At 44.8% G+C, this 24,845-nt stretch overlaps 1 protein-coding gene across 1 annotated transcript in view; it reads left to right on the top strand.

Moving 5' to 3' along the window:
- ASPA (aspartoacylase) overlaps nucleotides 1–23,851 on the top strand; it is a 26,542-nt gene extending 2,691 nt beyond the window's left edge. The window contains 7 exon segments of the mRNA XM_087702836.1: nucleotides 13,397–13,592; nucleotides 17,636–17,711; nucleotides 17,714–17,728; nucleotides 20,111–20,218; nucleotides 21,413–21,478; nucleotides 21,481–21,521; nucleotides 22,465–23,851. Of these exon segments, the coding sequence (XP_087558962.1) occupies nucleotides 13,397–13,592; nucleotides 17,636–17,711; nucleotides 17,714–17,728; nucleotides 20,111–20,218; nucleotides 21,413–21,478; nucleotides 21,481–21,521; nucleotides 22,465–22,656 (694 nt within the window). The 3' untranslated portion in view covers nucleotides 22,657–23,851.
- The last annotated feature ends 994 nt before the right edge of the window (nucleotides 23,852–24,845 follow it).

Raw genomic sequence — 24,845 nt, 5'->3', positions numbered from 1 at the left:
TCACAACTTCTGGAGACAAGCCGCTCCACTGATTAATTAACAGAATAATATAGTTGGACGGGATCTTAGAGGTCTTCTAGTCCAACCCCCTGCTCAAGCAGGAGACCCTACGTTCGTGATGGCACGCATGCCTGAAGTGGCATGTGGAGCCATGTCGCCTGGCAGGCATGGCATCGCACGTTCCTCTTATGGGTTTCTGGCACACATATGCGCACGACAATCAGCTGCCCATGCGGCAGTGCCAAAAAACTGGAGGAGCTAGTCTTCCGTTTTCCGGAGTGAGCATGTACGCCAGCCAGCTGATCGTCATGCGCACATGCGTGCCAGTAACTGGAAGACTAGCTGGCTGGCATGCATGCGCGCCCCAGAAACCATACGTTCATTTTCCGATGCATGCAGCTCCTTTTTCAGGTTGGGGCACACCGAGGAGCGTGCATGCTCCCCTTTTTCGCACTCGGCGCCGAAAAGATTCGCCATCACTGCCCTGTATCATTGTGGATAAAAGGCTGGCCACTCTCTTCTGGAAAACTGATTTGATTGATTGATTTGATTGATTTGATTTTATTATATTTATATGCTGCCCTTTCCCCCCGAAGGGGACTCAGGGCGGCTCACAATTCAAATCAGGGAAGGGGGGTACAGACAAAAAATAAAAGACGAAACATAACAATACATAATTTAAAAACACACAGCAGTCATACCAATTCGAGACGGGGGCAACGGTTCTTTAGCCCCAGGCCTGTCGGAACAGCCAGGTTTTAAGGGCTTTGCGGAAGGCCTGGAGGGTGGTGAGGGTTCGAATCTCCACGGGGAGTTCGTTCCAGAGGGTTGGAGCAGCCACAGAGAAGGCTCTCCTCCGGGTAGTCGCCAATCGACACTGGCCGGCGGATGGGATTCGGAGGAGGCCTAATCTGTGGGATCTAATCGGTCTAGTGGAGCCCTGATGGAGAACTTACAACTTCTGGAGGCAACACTGATTAATTATCTTGTCGAGAAATTTCTCCTTACCTCCAGGTTGCTTCTCTCCTCGATTAGTTTCCATCCATTTGCTTCTTGTCCTGCCTTCTGGGACTTTGGAGAATAGCTTGAACCACAAGTCACTCTTCCAGTAAATATGTACCGTATTTTTCAGAGTATAAGATGCGCCGAAGTATAAGATGCACCTAGCTTTTAGGGAGGAAAACAAGGGAGGAAAATATCTGCCTCTGGCTCCCAGCAATTTGCCTCCTTGCAGCAAACAGCAAACAGCACAGACAATATACACTGCTTGTAGGGTTACATTTCAGACTATACTTGTACAGATGCTGTTAAAATTGAGGTGGCTTTCTGGAAGTAGAGTTATTCTCTGCAATTTAAAAGGAGATACAATAGCACTGGGCCTCTTCCGATCAAGCATTTATTTTAAAAAGCTTCTTCATTTTGTTAAGCTGCCTAGAACAAGAATAAAGCAGCCTTTAAAAAATAAGTCTAATAATTTGAACATTCTGTAGGCATTAATAGTTATTGACTTACCTCCTTGCAGCAAACGGTTCCACCACAAAACCGCGCTCGACTAAACCGCGCTCGACTAAACCGCGTCGCTGACGTCATCAACAGCGCGACAACAGCGCGGAGACAGAAGCACGCTGTAAACGCTAAACCTAAAATTAACCCCTAAACCTAACCCCCCTAAACCTAACCCTAAACCTAAACCTAACCCTTAACCTAACCCTAATCCTAACCCTTAACCTAACCCTAAACCTAACCCTTAACCTAACCCTTAACCTAACCCTTAACCTAACCCTAAACCTAACCCTTAACCTAACCCTAAACCTAACCCTTAACCTAACCCTTAACCTAACCCTTAACCTAACCCTAAACCTAATCCTAACCCTTAACCTAACCCTAAACCTAACCCTTAACCTAACCCTAAACCTAACCCTTAACCTAACCCTAACCCTAACCCTTAACCTAACCCTAAACCTAACCCTCAACCTAACCCTAAACCTAATCCTAACCCTTAACCTAACCCTAAACCTAACCCTAAACCTAACCCTTAACCTAACCCTAAACCTAATCCTAACCCTTAACCTAACCCTAAACCTAACCCTTAACCTAACCCTAAACCTAACCCTTAACCTAACCCTAACCCTAATCCTAACCCTTAACCTAACCCTAAACCTAACCCTTAACCTAACCCTAAACCTAACCCTTAACCTAACCCTAAACCTAACCCTTAACCTAACCCTTAACCTAACCCTTAACCTAACCCTTAACCTAACCCTAAACCTAACCCTTAACCTAACCTTAAACCTAACCCTTAACCTAACCCTTAACCTAACCCTTAACCTAACCCTAAACCTAACCCTTAACCTAACCCTTAACCTAACCCTAAAGCTAACCCTAAACCTAATCCTAACCCTTAACCTAATCCTTAACCTAACCCTAAACCTAATCCTAACCCTTAACCTAACCCTAAACCTAATCCTTAACCTAACCCTTAACCTAACCCTTAACCTAACCCTTAACCTAACCCTAAAGCTAAACCCTTACCTTAACTTGAATCGGCTTGCTTTCAAAGCGCTATTTAAAGCGCCCTTCTTTCTCCGTGCTTGCTGTTGTCGCCCTGTTGATGACGTCAGCGACGCGGTTTAATCGGGCGCGGCTTAGTCGAGCGCGGTTTTGTCGTGCCACGGCAGCAAACAGCCTGTTTCAGTTTAGCCTGATTAGAAGAGGGAAAAAATCTGTCTCCCAGCAATTTGCCTCCTTACAGCAAACAGCATTTTTTTTTAAAAAATCCCCATTTTTTACAGCAAGTTTCACTTTCAGTTTCACTTTAAGCGCCCTCCCGATCATCAGCTGTTTCAGGCTGCAGGGATTGCCATAGCCTATTGCAGCCTCCGCCAGCCCCATATTCCCCGTTTGCTGCAAGGAGGCAAATTGCTGGGAGGCAGAGGCCAAAGGGTGGGGGCTGGTGGGTGGGTGGGGCTCAATTCAGTGTATAAGACGCCCCCAATTTTTCAGCCTCTTTTAGGGAGGGAAAAGGTGCCTCTTATACTCCGAAAAATACGGCACACCTTTAAAAGTTCACTGGCTCTGCGATCTTTTATCCCATGATTTGCACGTGCCAAAGGATCGGTAAAATTTCGGAATCCAAGGGACGCTTCTTTAACACGTCATTTAACCACTGAGCCAAGGTGGCGCAGTGGTTAAATGCAGCACTGCAGGCTACTGCTAGATCAGCAGTTCAGCGGTTCAAATCTCACCGGCTCAGGGTTGACTCAGCCTTCCATCCTTCCGAGGTGGGTAAAATGAGGACCCAGATTGTTGGGGGCAATATGCTGACTCTGTAAACCGCTTAGAGAGGCCTGAAAGGCCTATGAAGCGGTATATAAGTCTACTGCTATTGCTATTGCTATTGCAAGCACAGAGGAGCTGGTGGAGAAAGCAATTTGAGGCTTCCATATTGAAAAAAGTCATAATCCTCAGTGAAGGAGGAGTGGGAATCTTGTTTTTACAGCTTTTGAAAATGCTTTCCTTGGCTCGCAGCCTTTTAGCTAAATACCCAGGATGGGACAGCCAATTCCACGCCAATTCCACAATTATTTGGGCACAGCAGGCAGGCCAAGAGGCTTGTTAGACAACGTTTTCGGGATGGAAAAAGAAATAAAATTGCAAAAAACGCTTGCTAAGATGCGTTTGATTGCCCTAAAATAAGATCTTGTATCAAAAGCAATCCATTTCACTCCTTCTACCCCGGAGTACGTTGAACTGTTGTGGAAATCTGTCCATCGCAGAATATATCGGAGTGGTTGAAGCAACCAGATCTTAGTCCCAAAGCTGCTTATTCTGGAAGCAACTGGATTTTCTTTGAAGACGTTTCTCTTTCCATCCAATAAGCTTCTTCGGCTCTGACAGGATGGTGGAGAATGGAAGGATTGATGCTCCTTGCAGACAGCTGGTCATTTGCATCCTTTTTAGAGGGTCATTGAGGCCACTTGGAGGTTTCTCTTTGTCCTCAGTTGTCCCAAAGGTGCTTTTTCAAGAGGCAACTGGACTTACTGGTTTTGTCTTTGAAGACCAGGGGTGGGTTTCAACCCGTTCGCGGCGGTCCCCGCGAACCGGTTGGTCGGCGAACCCGGAAGTAAGTAACTTCCGGGAACGACGAAGGGCCCACCCGCCCGCCCGCGCTCCTTACCGGTCTTTGAAGGCTTCTGCGCTTCCACGCAGGCGCATGGCACATGCAGCGCCTGCGCGATTCTCCATGAGCAGCTGGATGGCACATACAGCGCCTGTGCGAGTCTCCGTGAGTAGCTGGAGCATCACGCAGGCGCTAAGACGCATGCGTGAACTGCGCGCGTGCACAAGGACGCCGCCGGTCCCGTTCCAACCGAACCGGTTGGAACGGGATTAGCAACCCCTGTTGAAGAAGTTTCGCTTCTCATCCAAGAAGCTTCTTCCACTCTGACTGGATGGTGGGGAATGGAAGGATTTCTACTCCTTGCAGACAGCTGGTCATTTGCATCCTTTTAGAGGGTCCTTGAGGCCACTTGGAGGTTTCTCTGTGTCCTCCAGGGTCACCTGAGTGGTGCAAATGGTTCCTGTAGCAATTTTTTTCCCCTCTGGAAATCCATTCCTACTCCCACAACCATCCCAAGGGTCTTCATCCCAATTTGCGTAGCTAAAAGTCTGTAGAGATTCTCCGTCATCCAGGTCCTCGTTGTCCCAAAGGGTCTTTTTTTTTTTTCAGGAGGCAACTGGACTTTCTTGTTTTTTTTTCTTTTGAAGATGTTTCCTTTCTCATCTCTTGGAAGAAATGTCCTGGGTTCCGTTCCAAGTGAGGAAAAAGACACTGGAGACACGGAGGCTGCTTGGAAAGATGGTTTTAATGGTGGACAGGATCACATGGCTTGAGCTCCTGAACGGAAAAGGGGGATCCCGTGCTTCCAGATGTTGGGTGAGGAAGAAAAGAGAGAGGGAGATGCTGAACATCCCTGGTTTTATGCCCTCTTTGGCTTTAAACCTGAGGATGTATTCTGATTGGTTGTCGGACTCCCATGGGATCACGCAGGGTCAACTCTCTAGGTCAGTGTTTCTCAACCTTGGCAACTTGAAGATGTCTGGACTTCAACTCCCAGAATTCCCCAGCCAGCGAATGCTGGCTGGGGAATTCTGGGAGTTGAAGTCCAGACATCTTCAAGTTGCCAAGGTTGAGAAACACTGCTCTAGGTTGCGTTCTGAGTCCGTTGGGTTGAGCATTGCTTCTTCCCAGGCGCCCTGTGGTGAGATGGGTAAAGGGCTAATCCTATCATGCCTTAATCCCGTCATCCTGGCGCTGAAGGGGGGAGATCTTTGTTATGTAGAGTAGACTGGCTCTGGCCTTTTAATGGCCCATTGACCAAAGGTGGGGGCTGTTAAGAGTGAGTCTGCTTCCTGACTTAGAAACACGTTTCTCCATTTTCTGATCCAGGGAAATATAATATTCTGCCTTTTTTTTTCAATATTTCCCTGGATATTTCATTTTTTTCTAGGAGAGGGGTGGGTTTTAACTTCCTAGACATCCAAAAAAAGCTCTTACTGGATGGTGGGGAATGGATATTTGTATTTGTATTTAATAGATTTATAGGCCGCCCAATCCCAAAGGACTCCAGGCAGCTTACAGAAAGTAAGATAAATCTCCAAATGGCCTCAACGACCCTCTAAAAGGATGCAAATGACCAGCTGCCTGCCAAGAGTATAAATCCTTCCTTTCCTCACCATCCGGTCAGAACTGAAGAAGCTTCTTGGATGAGAAGGGAAACGTCTTCAAAGAAAAAACAAGAAAATCCAGTTCCTTCCAGAATAAGCACCTTTGGGACCACCATGACCTGGATGATTGAGAATCTCTGCAGACTTTTGACCAAATTTTAGATTTCAGGATCCATTTGGCCTAGTGATTAGGGCACCAGGCTCCAAGCCAGGCGACAGTAAGTTCTAGTTCCTGTACCAATAAAGGAGAATATATTTAGCTCAGGGTTGAAATGAAGGGATCCTTTCTGAGCTTGCTTGTTTTCTTGCGGAAAAATTGTCAAATGGGGGCAAAACTCCCCTAACAAAGTTATCACTTACAATACAAATACAATAGCAGAGTTGGAAGGGACCTTGGAGGTCTTCTAGTCCAACCCCCTGCCTAGGCAGGAAACCCTATACCGTTTCAGACAAATGGCCGTCCAGCATCTTCTTAAAGACTTCCAGTGTTGGGGCATTCACAACTTCTGGCGACATAAATCCTGGGCCCAATTGTAGTCGTAACTACCCAAGTCACATTATCCTCCCCGGATTTGCAATCTTTCCAAATGACGTCCGACATGCAAAATCAATGGGGTATCCGGATTCACTTAACGGCCGTGTGATTCAGTGAACAACTGCAGCGACTCACTTAAGAACCGTGGCAAAAAAAAGAGGTCGTAATATCAGACGTGATTCACTTAATGGCCGCCTTGTTTGTGGAGGGAAATTCTGGATTAGAAGACCTGTACGGTCCCCTTCCGACTCTGTTGTTCTGTTAAATTCAGTGAAGGAATGAGAAAGGTATTGGCAGAAGCTGCTCTTCCAAAAAAAAATAGTTTTCTAAACCTTTGTTTGGAAGAGAAATTGGTGGAATTTCCTTTCTTCCTACCCCCCCATAACAGCTGCTCAGTGGAATTTCTTGCTGATGACACATGCTGTAGTGATGGTTTTTCTTAAGTCCTTCCACAACCAGAAGGGCTGCAGCCTGCTGTAAGCCAAGAAACTTTGAAATCAATTCGTTTTGCCAATTTCCTCCCCTTGCTATTGTTGCTCAGTTTTTCCCTGTCCCATTTCAGCTTCCAGCAGCTGCTTTTCATTTCAAAATGCACATCAAAAGGAGAGGGGGGGGGGAGATATATAGAGCCGAGGTGGCGCAGTGGTTAGGGTGCAGTACTGTAGGCCATGCAGTTCAGCGGTTCTAATCTCACCGGCTCAAGGTTGACTCAGCCTTCCATCCTTCCGAGGTGGGTAAAATGAGGACCCGGATTGTTGTTGGGGGCAATATGCTGACTCTGTAAACCGCTTAGAGAGGGCTGAAAGCCCCATGAAGCGGTATATAAGTCTAACTGCTATTGCTATTGACAGGTTATAACTGGAGAAAACAGTTTATGATGTAACAACAGAACAAGGAAAGGGAAGGAAGGGAAGGTAAAGGAAAGGAAGAAAAGAGGAAGGGAAGGGAAAGGATAGGAAAAGAAAGGAGGGGGGAGGGATGGGGAGGGGAGGGAAGAGAAAGAAAAGAAAAGAAAGGAAAGGAAAGAAAAGGAAAGGAAAAAAGAGGAAAGGAAGGAAGGGAAGGAAGAAAAGCAGAAGGAAGGAAAGGAAGAAAAGAGGAAGGAAGGAAAGGAAGGGAAGGAAGGAAAGAGAAAGGAAAGGAAGGGAAGAGAAGGAAGGGAAGGAAAGGAAGAAAAGAGGAAGGAAAGGAAAGGAAGAAAAGAGGAAGGGAAGAGAAGGAAGGGAAGGAAAGGAAGAAAAGAGAAAGGAAAGGAAGGGAAAGAAAGGAAGAAAAGAGGAAGGAAAGGGAAAGGATAGGAAAAGAAAGGAGGGGAAGGGGAGGGAAGGGAAGACAAAGAAAAGAAAGGAAAGGAAAGAAAAGGAAAGGAAAAAAGAGGAAGGGAAGGAAGAAAAGAGGAAGGAAAGTAAAGGAAGAAAAGAGGAAGGGAAAGGATAGGAAAAGAAAGGAGGGGAAGGAAAGGTAAGGAAAACAAAGGAAGAAAAGAGGAAGGGAAGGAAAGGAAGGAAAGGAAAAGAAAGGAAAGGAAGAAAAGAGGAAGGGAAGGAAGGGAAGAAAAAGAAAGGAAAGAAAGAAAAGGGAAAGAAAAGAAAGGAAAGGAAAGAAAAGGAAAGGAAAAAAGAGGAAGGGAAGGAAGGAAAGGAAGAAAAGAGGAAGGGAAGGAAGAAAAGAGGAAGGAAAGTAAAGGAAGAAAAGAGGAAGGGAAAGGATAGGAAAAGAAAGGAGGGGAAGGAAAGGTAAGGAAAACAAAGGAAGAAAAGAGGAAGGGAAGGGAAGGAAGGGAAGGGCAGGAAAGGAAGGGAAGAAAAGAGGAAGGGAAGGAAAGGAAGGAAAGGAAAAGAAAGGAAAGGAAGAAAAGAGGAAGGGAAGGAAGGGAAGAAAAAGAAAGGAAAGAAAGAAAAGGGAAAGGAAAGGAAGGGAAGGGAAGAAAAGGAAAGGAAAAAAGAGGAAGGGAAGGAAGGAAAGGAAGAAAAGAGGAAGGGAAGGAAGAAAAGAGGAAGGGAAGGAAGGGAAGAAAAAGAAAGGAAAGAAAGAAAAGGGAAAGAAAAGAAAGGAAAGGAAAGAAAAGGAAAGGAAAAAAGAGGAAGGGAAGGAAGAAAAGAGGAAGGAAAGTAAAGGAAGAAAAGAGGAAGGGAAAGGATAGGAAAAGAAAGGAGGGGAAGGAAAGGTAAGGAAAACAAAGGAAGAAAAGAGGAAGGGAAGGGAAGGAAGGGAAGGGCAGGAAAGGAAGGGAAGAAAAGAGGAAGGGAAGGAAAGGAAGGAAAGGAAAAGAAAGGAAAGGAAGAAAAGAGGAAGGGAAGGAAGGGAAGAAAAAGAAAGGAAAGAAAGAAAAGGGAAAGGAAAGGAAGGGAAGGGAAGAAAAGGAAAGGAAAAAAGAGGAAGGGAAGGAAGGAAAGGAAGAAAAGAGGAAGGGAAGGAAGGGAAGAAAAAGAAAGGAAAGAAAGAAAAGGGAAAGAAAAGAAAGGAAAGGAAAGAAAAGGAAAGGAAAAAAGAGGAAGGGAAGGAAGGAAAGGAAGAAAAGAGGAAGGGAAGGAAGAAAAGAGGAAGGAAAGTAAAGGAAGAAAAGAGGAAGGGAAAGGATAGGAAAAGAAAGGAGGGGAAGGAAAGGTAAGGAAAACAAAGGAAGAAAAGAGGAAGGGAAGGGAAGGAAGGGAAGGGAAGAGAAAAGGAAGGGGAGGGGAGGGAAGAGAAGGTGTTCTGTCCTCACTACAAGTCAGCTTGTGTGCAGCTCAACGTGCAGCTAACCCCACCTATCCTCCAACAAAACAGACCGTGTGCATGGATCTGAATGCTTCATTGAAAGAACAGGATATGGTGAAACTGGGGAAAATAGGAATACATACAACGAGAACCAAATGCGAGATAGGAAGTATTGCTGAACATAACAATTAATAAATACAAGTAATTTAAATCTTGCCAGCTATGCTCTGTGTGCATGGGATGTGGGTTTGTCCTTGAGCGACCATGTGCCGCAGATTAAGATGGATTCTTGTTTGTGCTTCTGCCTTCTCCAAATCCTAACACAAATGGAGTCTGGCTTCCCAGCGTGCACTTGTTTGAGAGGGCAGACTGATGGGTAAAATGTGTTGGGTCAGCTTCAAACAATATACCTGGCTTTTGTCTCTCCGGCCACTAGACGGGGCTAGAGAGCAGCAACTGTATATTAAGATCGTAGGTTGGGGCATATCTCTCCTTACAGCCACTAGACGGGGCTAGAGAGCAGCAACTGTATATTAAGATCATAGGCTGGGGCATATTTGTCTCTCCAGCCACTAGACGGGGCTAGAGAGCAGCAACTGTATATTAAGATCATAGGCTGGGGCATATTTGTCTCTCCAGCCACTAGACGGGGCTAGAGAGCAGCAACAGTATATTAAGATCATAGGCTGGGGCATATTTGTGCCTCCAGCCACTAGATGGGGCTAGAGAGCAGGAACAGTATATAAAGATCATAGATTGCGGCATATTTGTCCTTCCGGCCACTAGATGGGGCTAGAGAGCAGCAACAGTATATAAAGATCATAGGTTGGGGCATATTTGTCCTTCCAGCCACTAGTTGGGGCTAGAGAGCAGCAACAGTATATAAAGATCATAGGCTGGGGCATATTTGTCCTTCCAGCCACTAGATGGGGCTAGAGAGCAGGAACAGTATATAAAGATCGTAGGGTGGGGCATATTTGTCCTTCCAGCCACTAGTTGGGGCTAGAATCCCAAAGATTCCACCAATATTCCATCTCTCAGGCTGGGGGGTCAAATTATATACCCCTCAGAGAGGGTTCGCAACTTGGGAGTCCTCCTGGATCCACAGCTATCGTTTGACCACCACCTGACGGCTGTGGCCAGGGGGGCATTCGCCCAGGTTCGCCTGGTGCGCCAGTTGCGACCCTACCTGAATCGGGAGGCCCTCACAACAGTCACTCGGGCCCTTGTGACCTCTAGACTGGAATACTGCAATGTGCTCTACATGGGGCTGCCCTTGAAGAGCATCCGGCGTCTTCAGCTGGTACAGAACGCGGCCGCGCGAGTGATTGTGGGTGCACCGCGGTTCACCCACATAACACCTGTCCTCCGCGAGCTGCGCTGGCTACCTGTCGATTTCCGGATGCGCTTCAAGGTGCTATTAGTCACCCATAAAGCCCTGCATGGTAGTGGATCTGGATACTTGAGAGACCGCCTTCTGCCAATCACCTCCCTGCGACCAATTAGATCACACAGATTAGGCCTCCTCCGTATTCCATCGGCCAGCCAGTGTCGGCTGGCAACTACAAGGAGGAGGGCCTTCTCAGTAGTAGCCCCGACCCTTTGGAACGAACTCCCCGTGGAGATTCGTACCCTCACCACCGTCCAGGCCTTCCGCACAGCCTTGAAGAACTGGCTCGCCCGTCAGGCCTGGGGACAAGGATAGTGCCCCTCCCGAATGATGAATGTATGTTGCTTATTGTTTTTATTATATGTGTCTATGTTACTGTTTGCATTTCCCCCTCCCTGATTTTATGTGAGCCGCCCTGAGTCCCCTCAGGGAAAAGGGCGGCCTACAAATGTCAATAAAATCAAAATCAAATCAAATAAAGATCGTAGGGTGGGGCATATTTGTCCTTCCAGCCACTAGATGGGGCTAGAGAGCAGGAACAGTATATAAAGATCGTAGGCTGGGGCATACTTGTCCTTCCAGCCACTAGATGGGGCTAGAGAGCAGGAACAGTATATAAAGATCGTAGGGTGGGGCATATTTGTCCTTCCAGCCACTAGATGGGGCTAGAGAGAAGGAACAGTATATAAAGATCGTAGGGTGGGGCATATTTGTCCTTCCAGCCACTAGATGGGGCTAGAGAGCAGGAACAGTATATAAAGATCACAGGCTGGGGCATATTTGTCCTTCCAGCCACTAGATGGGGCTAGAGAGCAGCAACAGTATATAAAAGTTTTATGCTGGGGCACGACAGAAAGGTTAGGGTTAGAGTTAGAAACGCAGCATTTACCCCTCGTGAAAAACACACATTGGGAGGAAAAAAAGTTATAAAATTGGGTCTATATCTTGGATGTTTCAAGTTATGGCCGTCATGAGTTACAACACAAAATTCAGTCTCTGTTATGGCAGTAAGTCTAGGGCTGTGATGTCTATGGCACGGGTGCCACAGATGGCACACAGTGCCATTTCTGAGGGCGTGTGAGGCGTTGCCCTGGCAGCTGATTTTCGACCTTGATTTTCGGCCATTTTTCGCCCTCCGGAGGGAGAAAACCGGCCCAACAGGCAACCGGGAACTCCATTCCCGTACTTTTGGTTTGCATGATGGGCCATTTTTCGCCATCCCCAGGCTCCTAGGCAGTCTCTGGAGCCTGGGGGAGGGCGGGAAACGAACCTACCGGGCCCACTGGAAGTCAGAAAATGTTTCCAGCCTCCGGAGAGCCTCGGGGGGGGGAGGGGGAAGCCATGGAGCAGGGGGTATGTGCACATGCACAAGGGGCACATGCAGTGGGCATTAAATTATAGGGGTGCATGTGAGCATGTGCGGTCGCGAGCATGCACAGTAGTGTGTGCTTTTGGCAGCCGAGGTGGAAAAGGTTTGCCATCACTGGTCTAGGGCTACCTCAGTGGTGGGTTTCAAAGTTTTTTAGAACCTATTCTGTAGGGTTCCACCACAAAACCACGCTCGACTAAACCGCGTCGCTGACGTCATCAACAGGGCGACAACAGCGCGGAGACAGAAGCACGCTGTAAACCCTAAACCTAAAATTAACCCCTAAACCTAAACCTAACCCCCCTAAACCTACTCCTAAACCTAACCCTAAACCTAACCCTTAACCTAACCCTAACCCTAACCCTAACCCTAACCCTAACCCTAACCCTAACCCTTAACCTAACCCTAAACCTAACCCTAAACCTAATCCTAATCCTAACCCTTAACCTAACCCTAAACCTAATCCTAACCCTTAACCTAACCCTAAACCTAACCCTAAAGCTAACCCTAAAGCTAACCCTTACCTTAAGTTGAATCGGCTTGCTTTCAAAGCGCTATTTAAAGCGCCCTTCTTTCTCCGCGCTCGCTGTTGTCGCCCTGTTGATGACGTCAGCGACGCAGTTTAATCGGGCGCGGTTTAGTCGAGCGCGGTTTTGACAGGTCATGATTCTGTAGGTGTGGCCTGTTTTGTGGGAGTGGCTTACCGGCCATGTGACCAGGTGGGAGTGGCTTGCCAGCCATGTGACCGAGAGGGAGTGGCTTGGCGGTCATGCGACTGGGTGGGAGTGGCTTGGCGGTCGTGTGACCAAGAGGGAGTGGCTTGGCGGTCATGTGACCGGGTGGGAGTGGCCAACATGGAAAATGTGGTGAAATTCACTTAACAACGCTCTTGCTTAGCAACCAACATTTTGGGCTCAATTGTGGGCATAAGTTCCCCTCCTTCCCTCTCTTTGAGAAGAGCTCCGTTTTCAAGCTGCTTGTGAAGGAGGAGGAAGGAGGCAGAGGGAGGCTTTTCAGGAGCCCAGAGCAGCACTGAAGCCCGTGACCCGTCAAAACCGCGGTCCACAAAAGCGCGCTCGACGAAAGCGCGCATTTGACGTCATCACAGCGCGACGAAAAAAATTAAAAATTGAAATAAAAATAAAATTAAAGCAAGCCGATTCACATAAAGGTAAGGGTTAGGGTTAGGGTTAGGGTTAGGTTAAGGGTTAGGTTTAGGTTTAGAGCATTAGGGTTACGTTTAGCGTTAGGTTAAGGGTTAGCATTAGGTTTAGCGTTAGGTTAAGGGTTAGGTTAAGGGTTAGGTTTAGGGTTAGGTTTAGGGTTAGGTTTGGGGGGGTTAGGGTAAGGTTTTCGCTTTATTTTTACATTTATCGATCACAGCGCGATGTTTTCGTCGCGCTGTGATGACATCACGTACGCGCTTTCGTCGAGCGCGATTTTGTCGTCCGTTTTGTGGTGGAACCCTGAAGCCAGGGTGGGGGAGCGTTCCGGTACTGGGCCTCCGGAAGAACGGGTACTAGGAGGCACGCTAAATTTCACCAACCGGTACACCCGAACCGGTGCGTACCGGCTGAAACCCACCCCTGGGCTACCTATAGAGTCTGCACCAAAAACACAAGTTTGCATCCTGATCCAGCTAAGTAATATTTCTTTGCGTTTTCCTGACCCACAGCAAGGACCTCAAGGACGACGTCCCCTATGAGGTGAGGCGGGCCCAAGAAATCAACGGCTTCTTTGGTCCAAAGGGCCAGCCTGGCGCTTACGACCTGATCTTTGACCTTCACAACACAACTGCTAACATGGGTGGGACCCTCATCCTGGAAAGCTCCAGCGATTGCTTTGCCATTCAGATGTGCCATTATATACAGGTATTTTTTAAAAATGGAGGTGTCAACTCCCCGCGTTGTCATGGGGGACAGGGAGGGGGAGTGCATTCCACGCATAGTGTCGGCTGGCGTCAGTTATCAGATTACTGCAGCTGGCTTGGGAGGAGTGCAACTTACAGGGGAATGTGATCTATGACACAGACTGAGGGGAGGGAAGCAACAGGGGTTCAGAAGTTCAGAAGAAAATCAAGCAAAGCACAGGCTTGACTGCGAAGAAATATTGCCTAATGAAGCTCCTAATAAATTACTGGTTTTTGTATTAAAACATTGGCTCGGTTATTATGAATCAATTAGGGCCTCTTTAGGAAATTTGACAGGAGGAATGTACGGGTAGTCCTCAACTTACGACCACAACAGAGTCCAAAATTTATCTTGTTCAGTGAGAAATTTGTGAAGTGAGTGTTGCCCCGTTTTACAACTTTTCGTTCCATATTTCTTAAGTGAATCATCATCTTTTAACGACCTCATAATCCCTTGTGGGGGTGGTGTCTGGACAACTGAATGGAGCTAGAAGAGTGTTTTAATGGCCGGATGCCAATCTGTGACTTGATGTCACTCACCAGGAGATGTCCTGGATTGGGTAAAATGTGCTGAAGCTCACTTAACAACGCTCTTGCTTAGCAACCAAAATTTTGGGCTCAATTGTAGTCATTAAGTCAAGAATGACCTCTGCTTTCCTCTGCATGGCAGTTCTTGTCCTAATAAACTCCTTCTCCTTTCTGGCAATTTTCCTCCCTGTTAGAGGCACCCAAATAATCCAGACGATGTAAGGTTCTCCTGCTCGAGCAGGGGGCTGGACTAGACGACCTTGCAGATTCTATTCCATTCCAACTTGTAGAAGGACGACTTTTTTTAATTCCGACAAAAAGGACCTTGTTGGAAAACGTGCGAGGCTGCCGTGTCCTGTGTGTTAGATCACACAGAGCGAAGCCCTCCCGGCAATTAACTTCGTGGCGTGCCGGAAATTAATGAAGGCAGTTGTAGCGCTAATCCATCAACCCGGAGAAAATTACAGCTTGCCTCGTTGTCTATTTTCAACGACCGCTTGAGTGTTGCAAACGAGCTGAGCAAAAGTCAGATAGCCCATTATTTTTCAGCCGTGTGTATGTGTGTGTGTGTGTGTGTGTGAAAAAATCTTCGAAATGGTGGCTGCATCGTTACAACCCAACCCCTCCAGCCTGTGCGGTTTGCCCGCGTTTAAATACATTGATTTAAATGCATTTGTAAATAAATACATTGATTTATTTGTTAAATGTATGGGCTGCCCATCGCACCAGGAAAGAGATTCTGGGTGGCTTTACAAAAGGATTGCAGGCGTGATATCACACATGCAGATAGTCCTTGCTTTGCAATGGTTCATTTAGCGACCATTCCAAGTCACAATAGCTCTGGGAAAAGCGAGTTGGGGCCCTTTTTTTCGCATTTAACAACCGTTGCAGAATCCCCAGATGAACAGAACTCAGATGCTTGCTCCTTTACTGGCTCATAGTTATGACGGTGGCAGCTTCCTTGGGGGGGTCGCGTGATCCCCTTTTGCGACCTCCTGAGAGTCAAAGTCAGGATCAGGGACCTTGGAGGTCATCTAGTCCAGCCTTCTACTCAAGCAGGAGACCCGATACAAGTTCACACAAACGGCTCTCCGAACCTCTTCTTAAAAACCTCCAGTGTTGGAGCACCCACAACTTCTGGTGGCAAGCTGTTCCACTGGATAATTTTCCTCGCTGTTGCATTAATTAGGTTTCTCCTTAATTCCAGGCTGCTTCTCTCCTTGGTTAGTTTCCATCCATGGTTTAACAGAACAGAACAGAACAGAATAACAGAGTTGGAAGTGACCTCTCCACAAACCCCACTCCATTCTAGCACTGATGGTGTTACCTAGTTGGGTTATGAAACGTCTGCAAGAAAACCACCCAGCTCAGAGACCACCAAGGACCCCACAGTCCAAGTCTTAGCTACAAATATTCTCTCGTATGAGTAATTCATCCGTACGTTTCATCCTCCTTGTTACAGAAATACAGAAATGCTTTCCCTGTCTCAGAATTCATGGATTCATCTGCAATTCCATTTTCCTCCTTTTCACCCCTGCAGAGCAAAATCCCTCCCGTCCGGCCCACCACGTACCTTAAACACAACCGCGTGTCGTTGTCGGACACTTTGCACCACTCCCCGAGTTCGAATTTCCTCCTCAGGAACTTGGGGAGGAGTTTTTCGATCTCCACAATCGTCCTGGCTCTCTGGAGGCAAGAGGGATAACCAAGAAGGGAGGTTTCAAAAGAGATTCCCGAATGTGCGAATAGAATAGAATAACAGAGGTGGAAGGGACCTTAGAGGTCTTCTAGTCCAACCCCCTGCTTAGGCAGGAAACCCTATACCATTTCAAATAAATGGTCGTCCAATTTCTTCTTTAAAACTTCCAGTGTTGGGGCAGTCACATAGAATAGAATAGAATAGAATAGAATAGAATAGAATAGAATAGAATAGAAAATGGAATGGAATGGAATGGAATAGAATAGAAAAGGAAATGGAATAGAATAGAATAGAATAGAATAGAATAGAATAGAATAGAAAATGGAATGGAATGGAATGGAATAGAATAGAAAAGGAAATGGAATAGAATAGAATAGAATAGAATAGAATAGAATAGAATAGAATAACAGAACAAAATGTTTTACAGATGGCACTTGGCACCAACACGGTTAGCTAAAATCTTAACAAATACCTCCCCCAAATGTTGGAAATGCGAATCGATACACGGAATATATTACCATTTATGGTGGACCTGTGAGGAGGCTAAAAATTTTTTGGAAAAGGATCAAAAATTGGCTGGAGGCAATAATAGGGGTTAAAATAGAATGGAGTTTTTTTTATTTTATTAGGAATAATGTCTGCGAAATACAAAAAAGAAATCCAGCACTTAATACTACATATAATTACAGCGGCAAGGATTGCCTTTGCCCAGAAATGGAAAAACAAATTAATTCCAAGCGAAGATGAAATAATAAGAAAGGTTATGGATTGTGCCGAAATGGACAAACTAACTAAAGAAATCCAGGGAAAAGAAGAATCAGAATTCTACCAGATATGGGATAAATGGTATAGGTGGATGGAGGAAAGAAACAAGAATCAATGAAGGAATATAACAAAACTCAAAAAAATAATTTTATGAGTAAAATAAGAGGGTTAAGAAGGGTGGAATCCAAATGAAATACGATAGAAGGGGAAATAATATAAGGTGAGCGGTATCGATTGATGATTGCTGTTAGAAAGAACAGGAAGCTCCTGTTCGTATTGTATTGTGTAAATGTGGTGTACGTCTAGGTTTTGTGTGTGTGTATTTTACATGTTTGTTATATATATATGTGTGTTTGTGTGTGTGTGTGTGTGTTGTGTTGTGTTGGTGCTGATAAATAAATAAAGGGAGACTAGTATAGATTTATACTAGTATAGTATTTATCAGCACAAACACAACACAAATGTAACATATATATATGTCACAACCCCTGGTATGCCTAAATATGGGAGGAAGTTCACTGCTTCCATTCTCTGTCCATCGGCTCGTCATAAGAGACCATCCAGACAGAAACCCAATATTTTTACTGTTGCCTTTGTTACATTTGTGTTGTGTTTGTGCTGATAAATACTATACTAGTATAAATCTATACTAGTCTCCCTTTATTTATTTATCAGCACAAACACAACACACACAAACACACACACACACACATATTCATATATATATATATGAATAGAAGAACAGAGTTGGAAGGGACCTTAGAGGTCTTCTAGTCCAACCCCTGCTTAAGCAGGAAACCCTACACCATAGGGAAGTCAGGTTCTCTTAACAACCAGTGTTGCTAGCGGAACAACTTCAGCGATTCACTCAACTGTGTCAATGTCAAAAAATGAGGCAAAATTCACTTCACAAGGGTCTCGCTTAGCAACAGAAATATTGGTTGCACAATGGTGTTCGTACGTCTAGGACGGGCTGTACAGTAAGAACATTAAACCGATGTTTTCCACAATAGGACGCGGTGTCCCCAGACAGATGTCCAGTCTTACTTCTCGAACATCCCAGCCTGAAATACGCAACGACTCGATCTGTAGCAAACATCCAATTGGTAAATATGATGATGATTATTATTATTATTAATCCTGTTCCATTTTTAGCAAAATTGGGTTTCTAGACATGGTTCCATAATTCAGTGATCAGGTAGTCCTCGAATTACAACCATTCAGTTAACGACTGTTTGAAGTTACAGTGGCACTAAAAAAGGGGGGGGCTTGCAGCCAGTCCTCGCACTTATGACCCTCTCAGCGTCCCTCTGGCCGCCTGATCAAAATTCGGGTGCTTAGCAATGGGCTGCATGAATGACAAGCCACGACATCCCGTAGGATCGCCGTTTGCGACCTTCCCAGAGAGCTTCCCGACAAGCTAAGTCATCGTGCAAGCCAGGTTTGCTTAACGACCGCAAGATTCACTGAGCAAGTTCAGGGATTTGCTTAACAACCGTGGCCAAAAAGATTGTAAGGTGGGCGAAAACTCATTTAACACCCGTCCTTGCTTTGGAAGAGGAATGTTGGACTCCAGTGTTGAGGACTACCTGCAAATTACATAAATAATAAATAAATATTAATATTTATAATGTAAATATAAACTTAGATTTATATATTTTATATATTACTTCAATTTAAATTAGACATTAAAATTATGTAGAGTTTATTGATTATATATCAATGTATTTATAAAGTATTAATATATGTGTGTGTGTGTGTGTTGTATTTGTTCTGATAAATAAATATATATATGTATATGTATTTAGTGTCACAACCCTTGGTATGCCCAAATATGGGAGGAAGCTAACTGCTTCCATTCTCTGTCTATCGGCTCGTCACAAGAGACCATCACGACAGAAACCCAATATTTTTTACATTTGTGTTGTATAGTCTCCTTTTATTTATTTATCAGCACAAATACAACATATATATATTTGTTTTCTGAGGTTTTCGCGGGTTTTAGTATGTAGGTCTCTAGTTATTCGGGTTTTCTCCCGCATAAAATTGGAGATGTCTTGGCGACGTTTCGACAAAGTCTCATTCGTCATCTTCAGGCTTCTTCAGGCTTGGTGCTTCCAGGAGCAATGTGAGATCTCGGCTGTTTCTTCCTTTTAACTGCCAGTGGGGGTTTGAACTGATTGGGTGGGAGCTTGGCTGTGTCCTGATTGGGTGGAGGTGTGTCCTGATTGGGTGGAGGTGTGTTCTGATTGGTTGGGAGTTTATGTTTCATGTAAGGATAGGAGGGGTTTAAAGAGGCTATTTGTGCATTTGCAGTCTGGCTTCTGGTCCTCGGTCGTGCTTCCTCATCAGTTTGTGTTTTTGTCTGTTTTCTTTGTGGATGTTTGGTGGTGATATCCTGTGTGGCTCTTGTGAGTGTGGGCCTGGTGTCATTCATCATGTTCGGGACTCGTTTATCAATAAGGACAGGCTTCCAAATGGCTGGCAGGCGGGAGGTATCGTCCCGCCTGTTCATGCTGTGTGGGCGTTTTTCTATCTCAATGGCTTCTCTGATTATTCGGTTGTTGAAATGTTCAGCCTTGGCGATAGTTCTAGTCTTATTAAAATCAATTTTATGTCCTGTGACTTAACGTCTTCCCTGGTCCAACACCTTAAAGTTTAAATAATATATAATATTAATTGAAATAATATATTATAATACAATGTATAATAATATATTAATAAAGTAATGTTATATTATATTATATTATATTATATTATATTATATTATATTATATTATATTATATTATATTATATTATATTATATTATTATATTATATTATATTATATTATATTATATTATATTATATTATATTATTATATTATATTATATTATATTATATTATATTATATTATATTATATTATATTATATTATATTATATTATATTATATTATATTATATTATATTATATTATATTATATTATATTATATTATATTATCATATCATATTATAATATTATATTTTTATTATAAATTATATATATGTGTGTATGTGTATGTGTATGTGTATGTGTATGTATGTATATATATATATATATATATATATATATATATATATATATATATATATATATATATATATATATATGTCTGTGTGTGTGTGTATATACATATACATAGGCATATACATATACACACACACAAACACACACAAACACAAACATATATATTAATACAAGGTTAATATAGTGCAGGATGAAGGGCTCTTCCACTTGTTGGAACACGCAAAAGAGGCCTTCATCCCGCAGTGGAAAGATACTGGCTAAAGGACGATGACAACGACTATTTATCATTTATAAATTATTTATTAAAAATAAATCAGCAACCAATAAAGAAAAACTGGACACCCAGCAAGTCCCTCAAGGGACCATTCCAGAGAGGAGGTCCGTGTCTTCTCTAGTGTCCCCATGGGAGAAGAAGTGACGGTTTCTTGGTTTCTTCTCCAGGTGTTGAAGTCGGCCCTCAGCCTCATGGTGTCCTGAGGGCCGACATTTTGGATAAAATGAGGACGGTCGTCCGACACGGGCTGGATTTCGTGGCAAAATTCAATGCAGGTACAGCGCTATAAGGGAGTCCTCGTCATGCCAGACTAATCTTATGGCATTCTTTGACAATGTGACAAAATTAGTGGACCGGAGGAATGCCGTCGATATAGTTTACTTGGACTTCAGTAAGGCATTTGATAAGGTAGACCATAACCTACTACTAGATAAAGTAGAAGAATGTGGGTTGGACAGCATCACCACCAGATGGATTCGTAACTGGCTGACCAACCGCACTCAACGTGTAGTCCTCAATGGAACTGCATCTCCATGGAGGGAAGTATGCAGTGGGGGACCCCAAGGCTCTGTTTTGGGCCCAGGACTCTTCAACGTCTTCATCAATGATTTGGATGAGGGGATAAATGGGGAACTCATCAAATTTGCGGATGACACCAAGCTGGCAGGAATAGCCAACACCCCAGAAGACAGGCTTAAGATGCAGAAGGATCTTGACAAACTTGAACATTGGGCACTATCTAATAAAATGAAATTCAATGGTGAAAAGAGTCAGGTTCTACATATAGGCAAGAAAAACGAAATGCACAGGTACAGAATAGGTGGTACCTTGCTCAAGAGTAGTAACTGTGAGAGGGATCTTGGAGTCCACTGATTAATTGTTCTAACTGTCAGGAAATTTCTCCTCAGTTCTAGGTTGCTTCTCTCTCCTTGATTAGTTTCCACCCATTGCTTCTTGTTCTGCCCTCAGGTGCTTTGGAGAATAGCTTGACTCCCTCTTCTTTGGGGCAACCCCTGAGATATTGGAAGACTGCTATCCTGTCTCCCCTGGTCCTTCTTTTCATTAAACTAGACCTACCCAGTTCCTGCAACTGTTCTTCATATGTTTTAGCCTCCAGTCCCCTAATCATCTTGGTTGCTCTTCTCTGCACTCTTTCTAGAGTCTCCACATCTTTTCTACATCGTGGCGACCAAAACTGAATGCCGTATTCCAAGTGTGGCCTTACCAAGGCCTTATAAAGTGGTATTAACCCTTCACATGATCTTGATTCTCTCCCTCTGTTGATGCAGCCTAGAACTGTGTTGGCTTTTTTGGCAGCTGCTGCACACGGCTGGCTCCTATTTAAATGCTTGTCCACTAGGACTCCAAGATCCCTCTCACAGTTACTACTAGCATCAGCAATGGCATCTCTAAAACAAGGTCAACTCTTTGGCACGAACACTGGAAGATAAGCATTGTTTTCTTTGTAGGACAAGAATTCCCTCCATGCACCATTGAGATTTATAAATTATTGGAGAAAGTTGATTATCCCAGGAACCAAAAAATGAGATTATGGCTGTCATTCATCCTAATTTACAGGTAACCACGTGTGATTATTCTTCTCTTTGTAACAGCTGCAGTGGGAAATGTAAGGTGTGTTGTACAGGTAGTCCTCGACTTATGACCACAATTGAGCCAAACATTTCTGTGGCCAAGTGAGACAGTTGTGAAGTGGAAGGATTTATACTCCTTGCAGACAGCTGGTCATTTATAATAAATCCTTCCATTCCTTCCCCCCAAAAAACATAGAAAATTAGAAAATTGACAGCAGAAAAAGAGACTTAGTGGCCAATCGATTCCGTTCTTGATTGATTGATTAATTGATTCATTCATTCAATATTTTATTTATATTTTTAATTTTTGTCAAATGATGGACCTACTGTACGTTTGTCTCAAGTGGATTTAAAACTCAGGGATTGATGAAGCTTGGCTTGTTCGTATAAGCTGCTCATTGTAGTTTGAAGGATATCCCTTGAAAGGTACTTTAGGCGGGGATGGGATTCAGCCGGTTCGGGTGAACCAAATGTTAATTTTAATCTGGTTTGCCAAGACTGGCTGGCCATGCCCATCCCTCCCCTCCCAGGAGTCTCCACGCGGCCTGTTTTGGATGCGAAGGAAGAGCAGGGCCCACACGGAAGCTCTGGGAGGACGAAGAACGGGCCTACTGGAAGTACAGGAAGTCCGAAAATGGGCTCATTTCCGGCCTCTGGAGGGCCCCTGGAGCCTAGGGGAGGCAGTTTTCACCCTCCCGGAGGCTCAGGGAAAGCCACCAGAGCTTGGGGAGGGCGAAAACTCCCCCTCCCCCATGGTGCAGGAAAATGACTAGGCCACGCCCCCATGGCCACGCCCACCCAGCAACCAGCCAGGGAACCAGTTGCTAAAATTTTTCAATCCTTCCCCTGACTTTAGGCTTCCTTTCAACAGCCTCATCCAGATGTTTGGCAGATTTATTTTACAAGATTATCTTGTTCCTGTCCCGTAGGATCGAGACTGGCAGCCGCTAAATCCGGGGGATCCCATATTTTGGACTCTGGAAGGAAAGGCCATTGCGTACGACGGAGAAGGGATGGTGTACCCAACCTTTGTGAACGAGGCCGCCTATTACGAGAAGCAGCAAGCCTTCGTAACGACGGCGAAGGAAAAATTGAGCGCAAAAGGGCTCCGGGTCGCTTAAACCCGGATTAAGTTTTAAACTCGAAAGTGCCTGCAAATGTTTCTCATCCAAGGTGGCCTAAATCCATCGTAGCTCCTAGGCCAGGATTTCAATTTCTCACTGTAAGACAGGGGTCGACAACCTTAAACATTCAGAGCTGCAAAGGTCCTAACCGGAGGCCCCCCGTTCAATTCTGCAGCTGACCGGAAGTCCGGTTCTCCCCATGATAGAGTCTCCTCCTAGCACGGCGTCCTTTTTCCCCTGCTGACAGGAAGTCCGCTTTCCCCCACTATAGTCTCCTAGTTCAGCGTCTTTTTCCCCCTGCTGACGGGAAGTCCGCTTTCCCCCACCATAGAGTCTCCTAGCGCAGCGTCCTTTTTCCCCTGCTGACGGGAAGTCCGCTTTCCCCCACCATAGAGTCTCCTAGCGCAGCGTCCTTTTTTCCCCTGCTGACGGGAAGTCCGCTTTCCCCCACCATAGAGTCTCCTAGGGCAGCGTCCTTTTTCCCCCGCTGACGGGAAGTCCGCTTTCCCCCACCATAGAGTCTCCTAGCGCAGCGTCCTTTTTCCACTGCTGATGGGAAGTCCGCTTTCCCCCACCATAGAGTCTCCTAGTGCAGCGTCCTTTTTCCCCTGCTGACGGGAAGTCCGCTTTCCCCCACCATAGAGTCTCCTCCTAGTGCAGCGTCCTTTTCCCCCTGCTGACGGGAAGTCCGCTTTCCCCCACCATAGAGTCTCCTCCTAGCACGGCGTCCTTTTTGCTCTACCTGTCCTAACCGAAAGCCCTATCAATTGTGGAGCCAACCGCCGACAGGGAGCCGCAGCAGAGGGATGAAAGGGCCACATGCGGCTCCAGAGCTGCAGGTTGCTGACCCTTGTTGTAAGACATAGAGAGCACTTACTCAGAAAACAACGCAGAGGGTGAACAATTATAAAACATTTTTATGCACTGTACAAGCTGCTGTTTTTAATGATACTTTTTCAGGGCTGGTTTTGTGGCTGCCGATAATCCTCGACTTACGACCGCAATGGAGCCCAAAACTTCTGTTGCCGAGCCACACGGTTGTTAAACGAGTTTTGTCCCATTTTACGACTTTCCTTGTTAAGTGAATCGCTGCAGTTGTGAAGTTAGCAGGACGGTTGTTAAGTGAATCTGGCTTTGCTTGCCAGAAGGTCTCAAAAGGGGAACACATGACAAACACACACACACACACACACACACAGACACCTGGGATGCTACAACCGTCATACATACATTCAATTTTGTGACTATTCAAAGCTACAACGGCACTGAAAAAGGTGACTGTTTTCACACTTACGACACACTTGCAGCATCCTCGTGGTCACGAGATAAAACTTCAGACGTTTGGCAAGTGGCTCATATTTATGATGGTCATAGTGTCCCGGAGTCATGCGACCTGACCAACAAAGTCAATGGGGAAGCCGGATTCACTTAACAACAGTGTTACTGATGGAATAACTGCTGTGATTCACTAAACAACCGTGGCAAGACATGTCGTAAAATGGTGCAAAAAATCACTTAACAACTGTCTCGAAATCTGGGGCTCAATTGTAGTCGTAAGTCGAGGAATACTTGTAATTCAGAATGTACGTCTGTGAAGAAAAATTGCTTAAAGTAAACAAAGAAGAAATGGGATAAAGAAATGTTATAAATGTGATGACCCTGGATATATAAATGTTAAGAATAGAATAGAATAGAATAGAATAGAATAGAATAATAGACTAATGGGATGGAATGGAATGGAATGGAATAGAACTGAACAGAACAGAATTTGGGACAGAATAGAATAGGATAGAATAGAGTAGAGTAAAGTAGAGTAGAATAGAATAGAATAGAATAGAATAGAATTAAATAGATTAGAATAAAAATAGAAATAGAAAAAGGAATAGGAATAGAAATAGAATAGAATAGAATAGAATAATGGGATGGAATTGAAAATAACAGAACAGAATTTGGGACAGAATAGAATAGGATAGAATAGAGTAAAGTAGAATAGAATAGTAATAAGAAAGAACCGAACAGAACAACACAGAACAGAACAGGGAAGGGAACAGAACAGAACAGAATAGTTGGAAGGGACCTTGGAGGTCTTCTAGTCCAACCCCCTGCTTAGGCAGGAAACTCTCCACCACGTTATTTTTAGATATTTCTGATAAAGAAATGTTATAAAACTGATATTTTAAGCCGCT

This window comes from Thamnophis sirtalis, unplaced genomic scaffold, assembly GCF_051295495.1.
Source record: "Thamnophis sirtalis isolate CommonGarterSnake01/CBP01778 unplaced genomic scaffold, rThaSir2_p1.2 scaffold_17, whole genome shotgun sequence".
NCBI classification, from domain to species: Eukaryota; Metazoa; Chordata; class Lepidosauria; order Squamata; family Natricidae; genus Thamnophis; species Thamnophis sirtalis.
The sequence above is the reverse complement of the archived record's forward strand: the minus strand, read 5'-3'. Positions and strand labels throughout refer to the sequence as shown.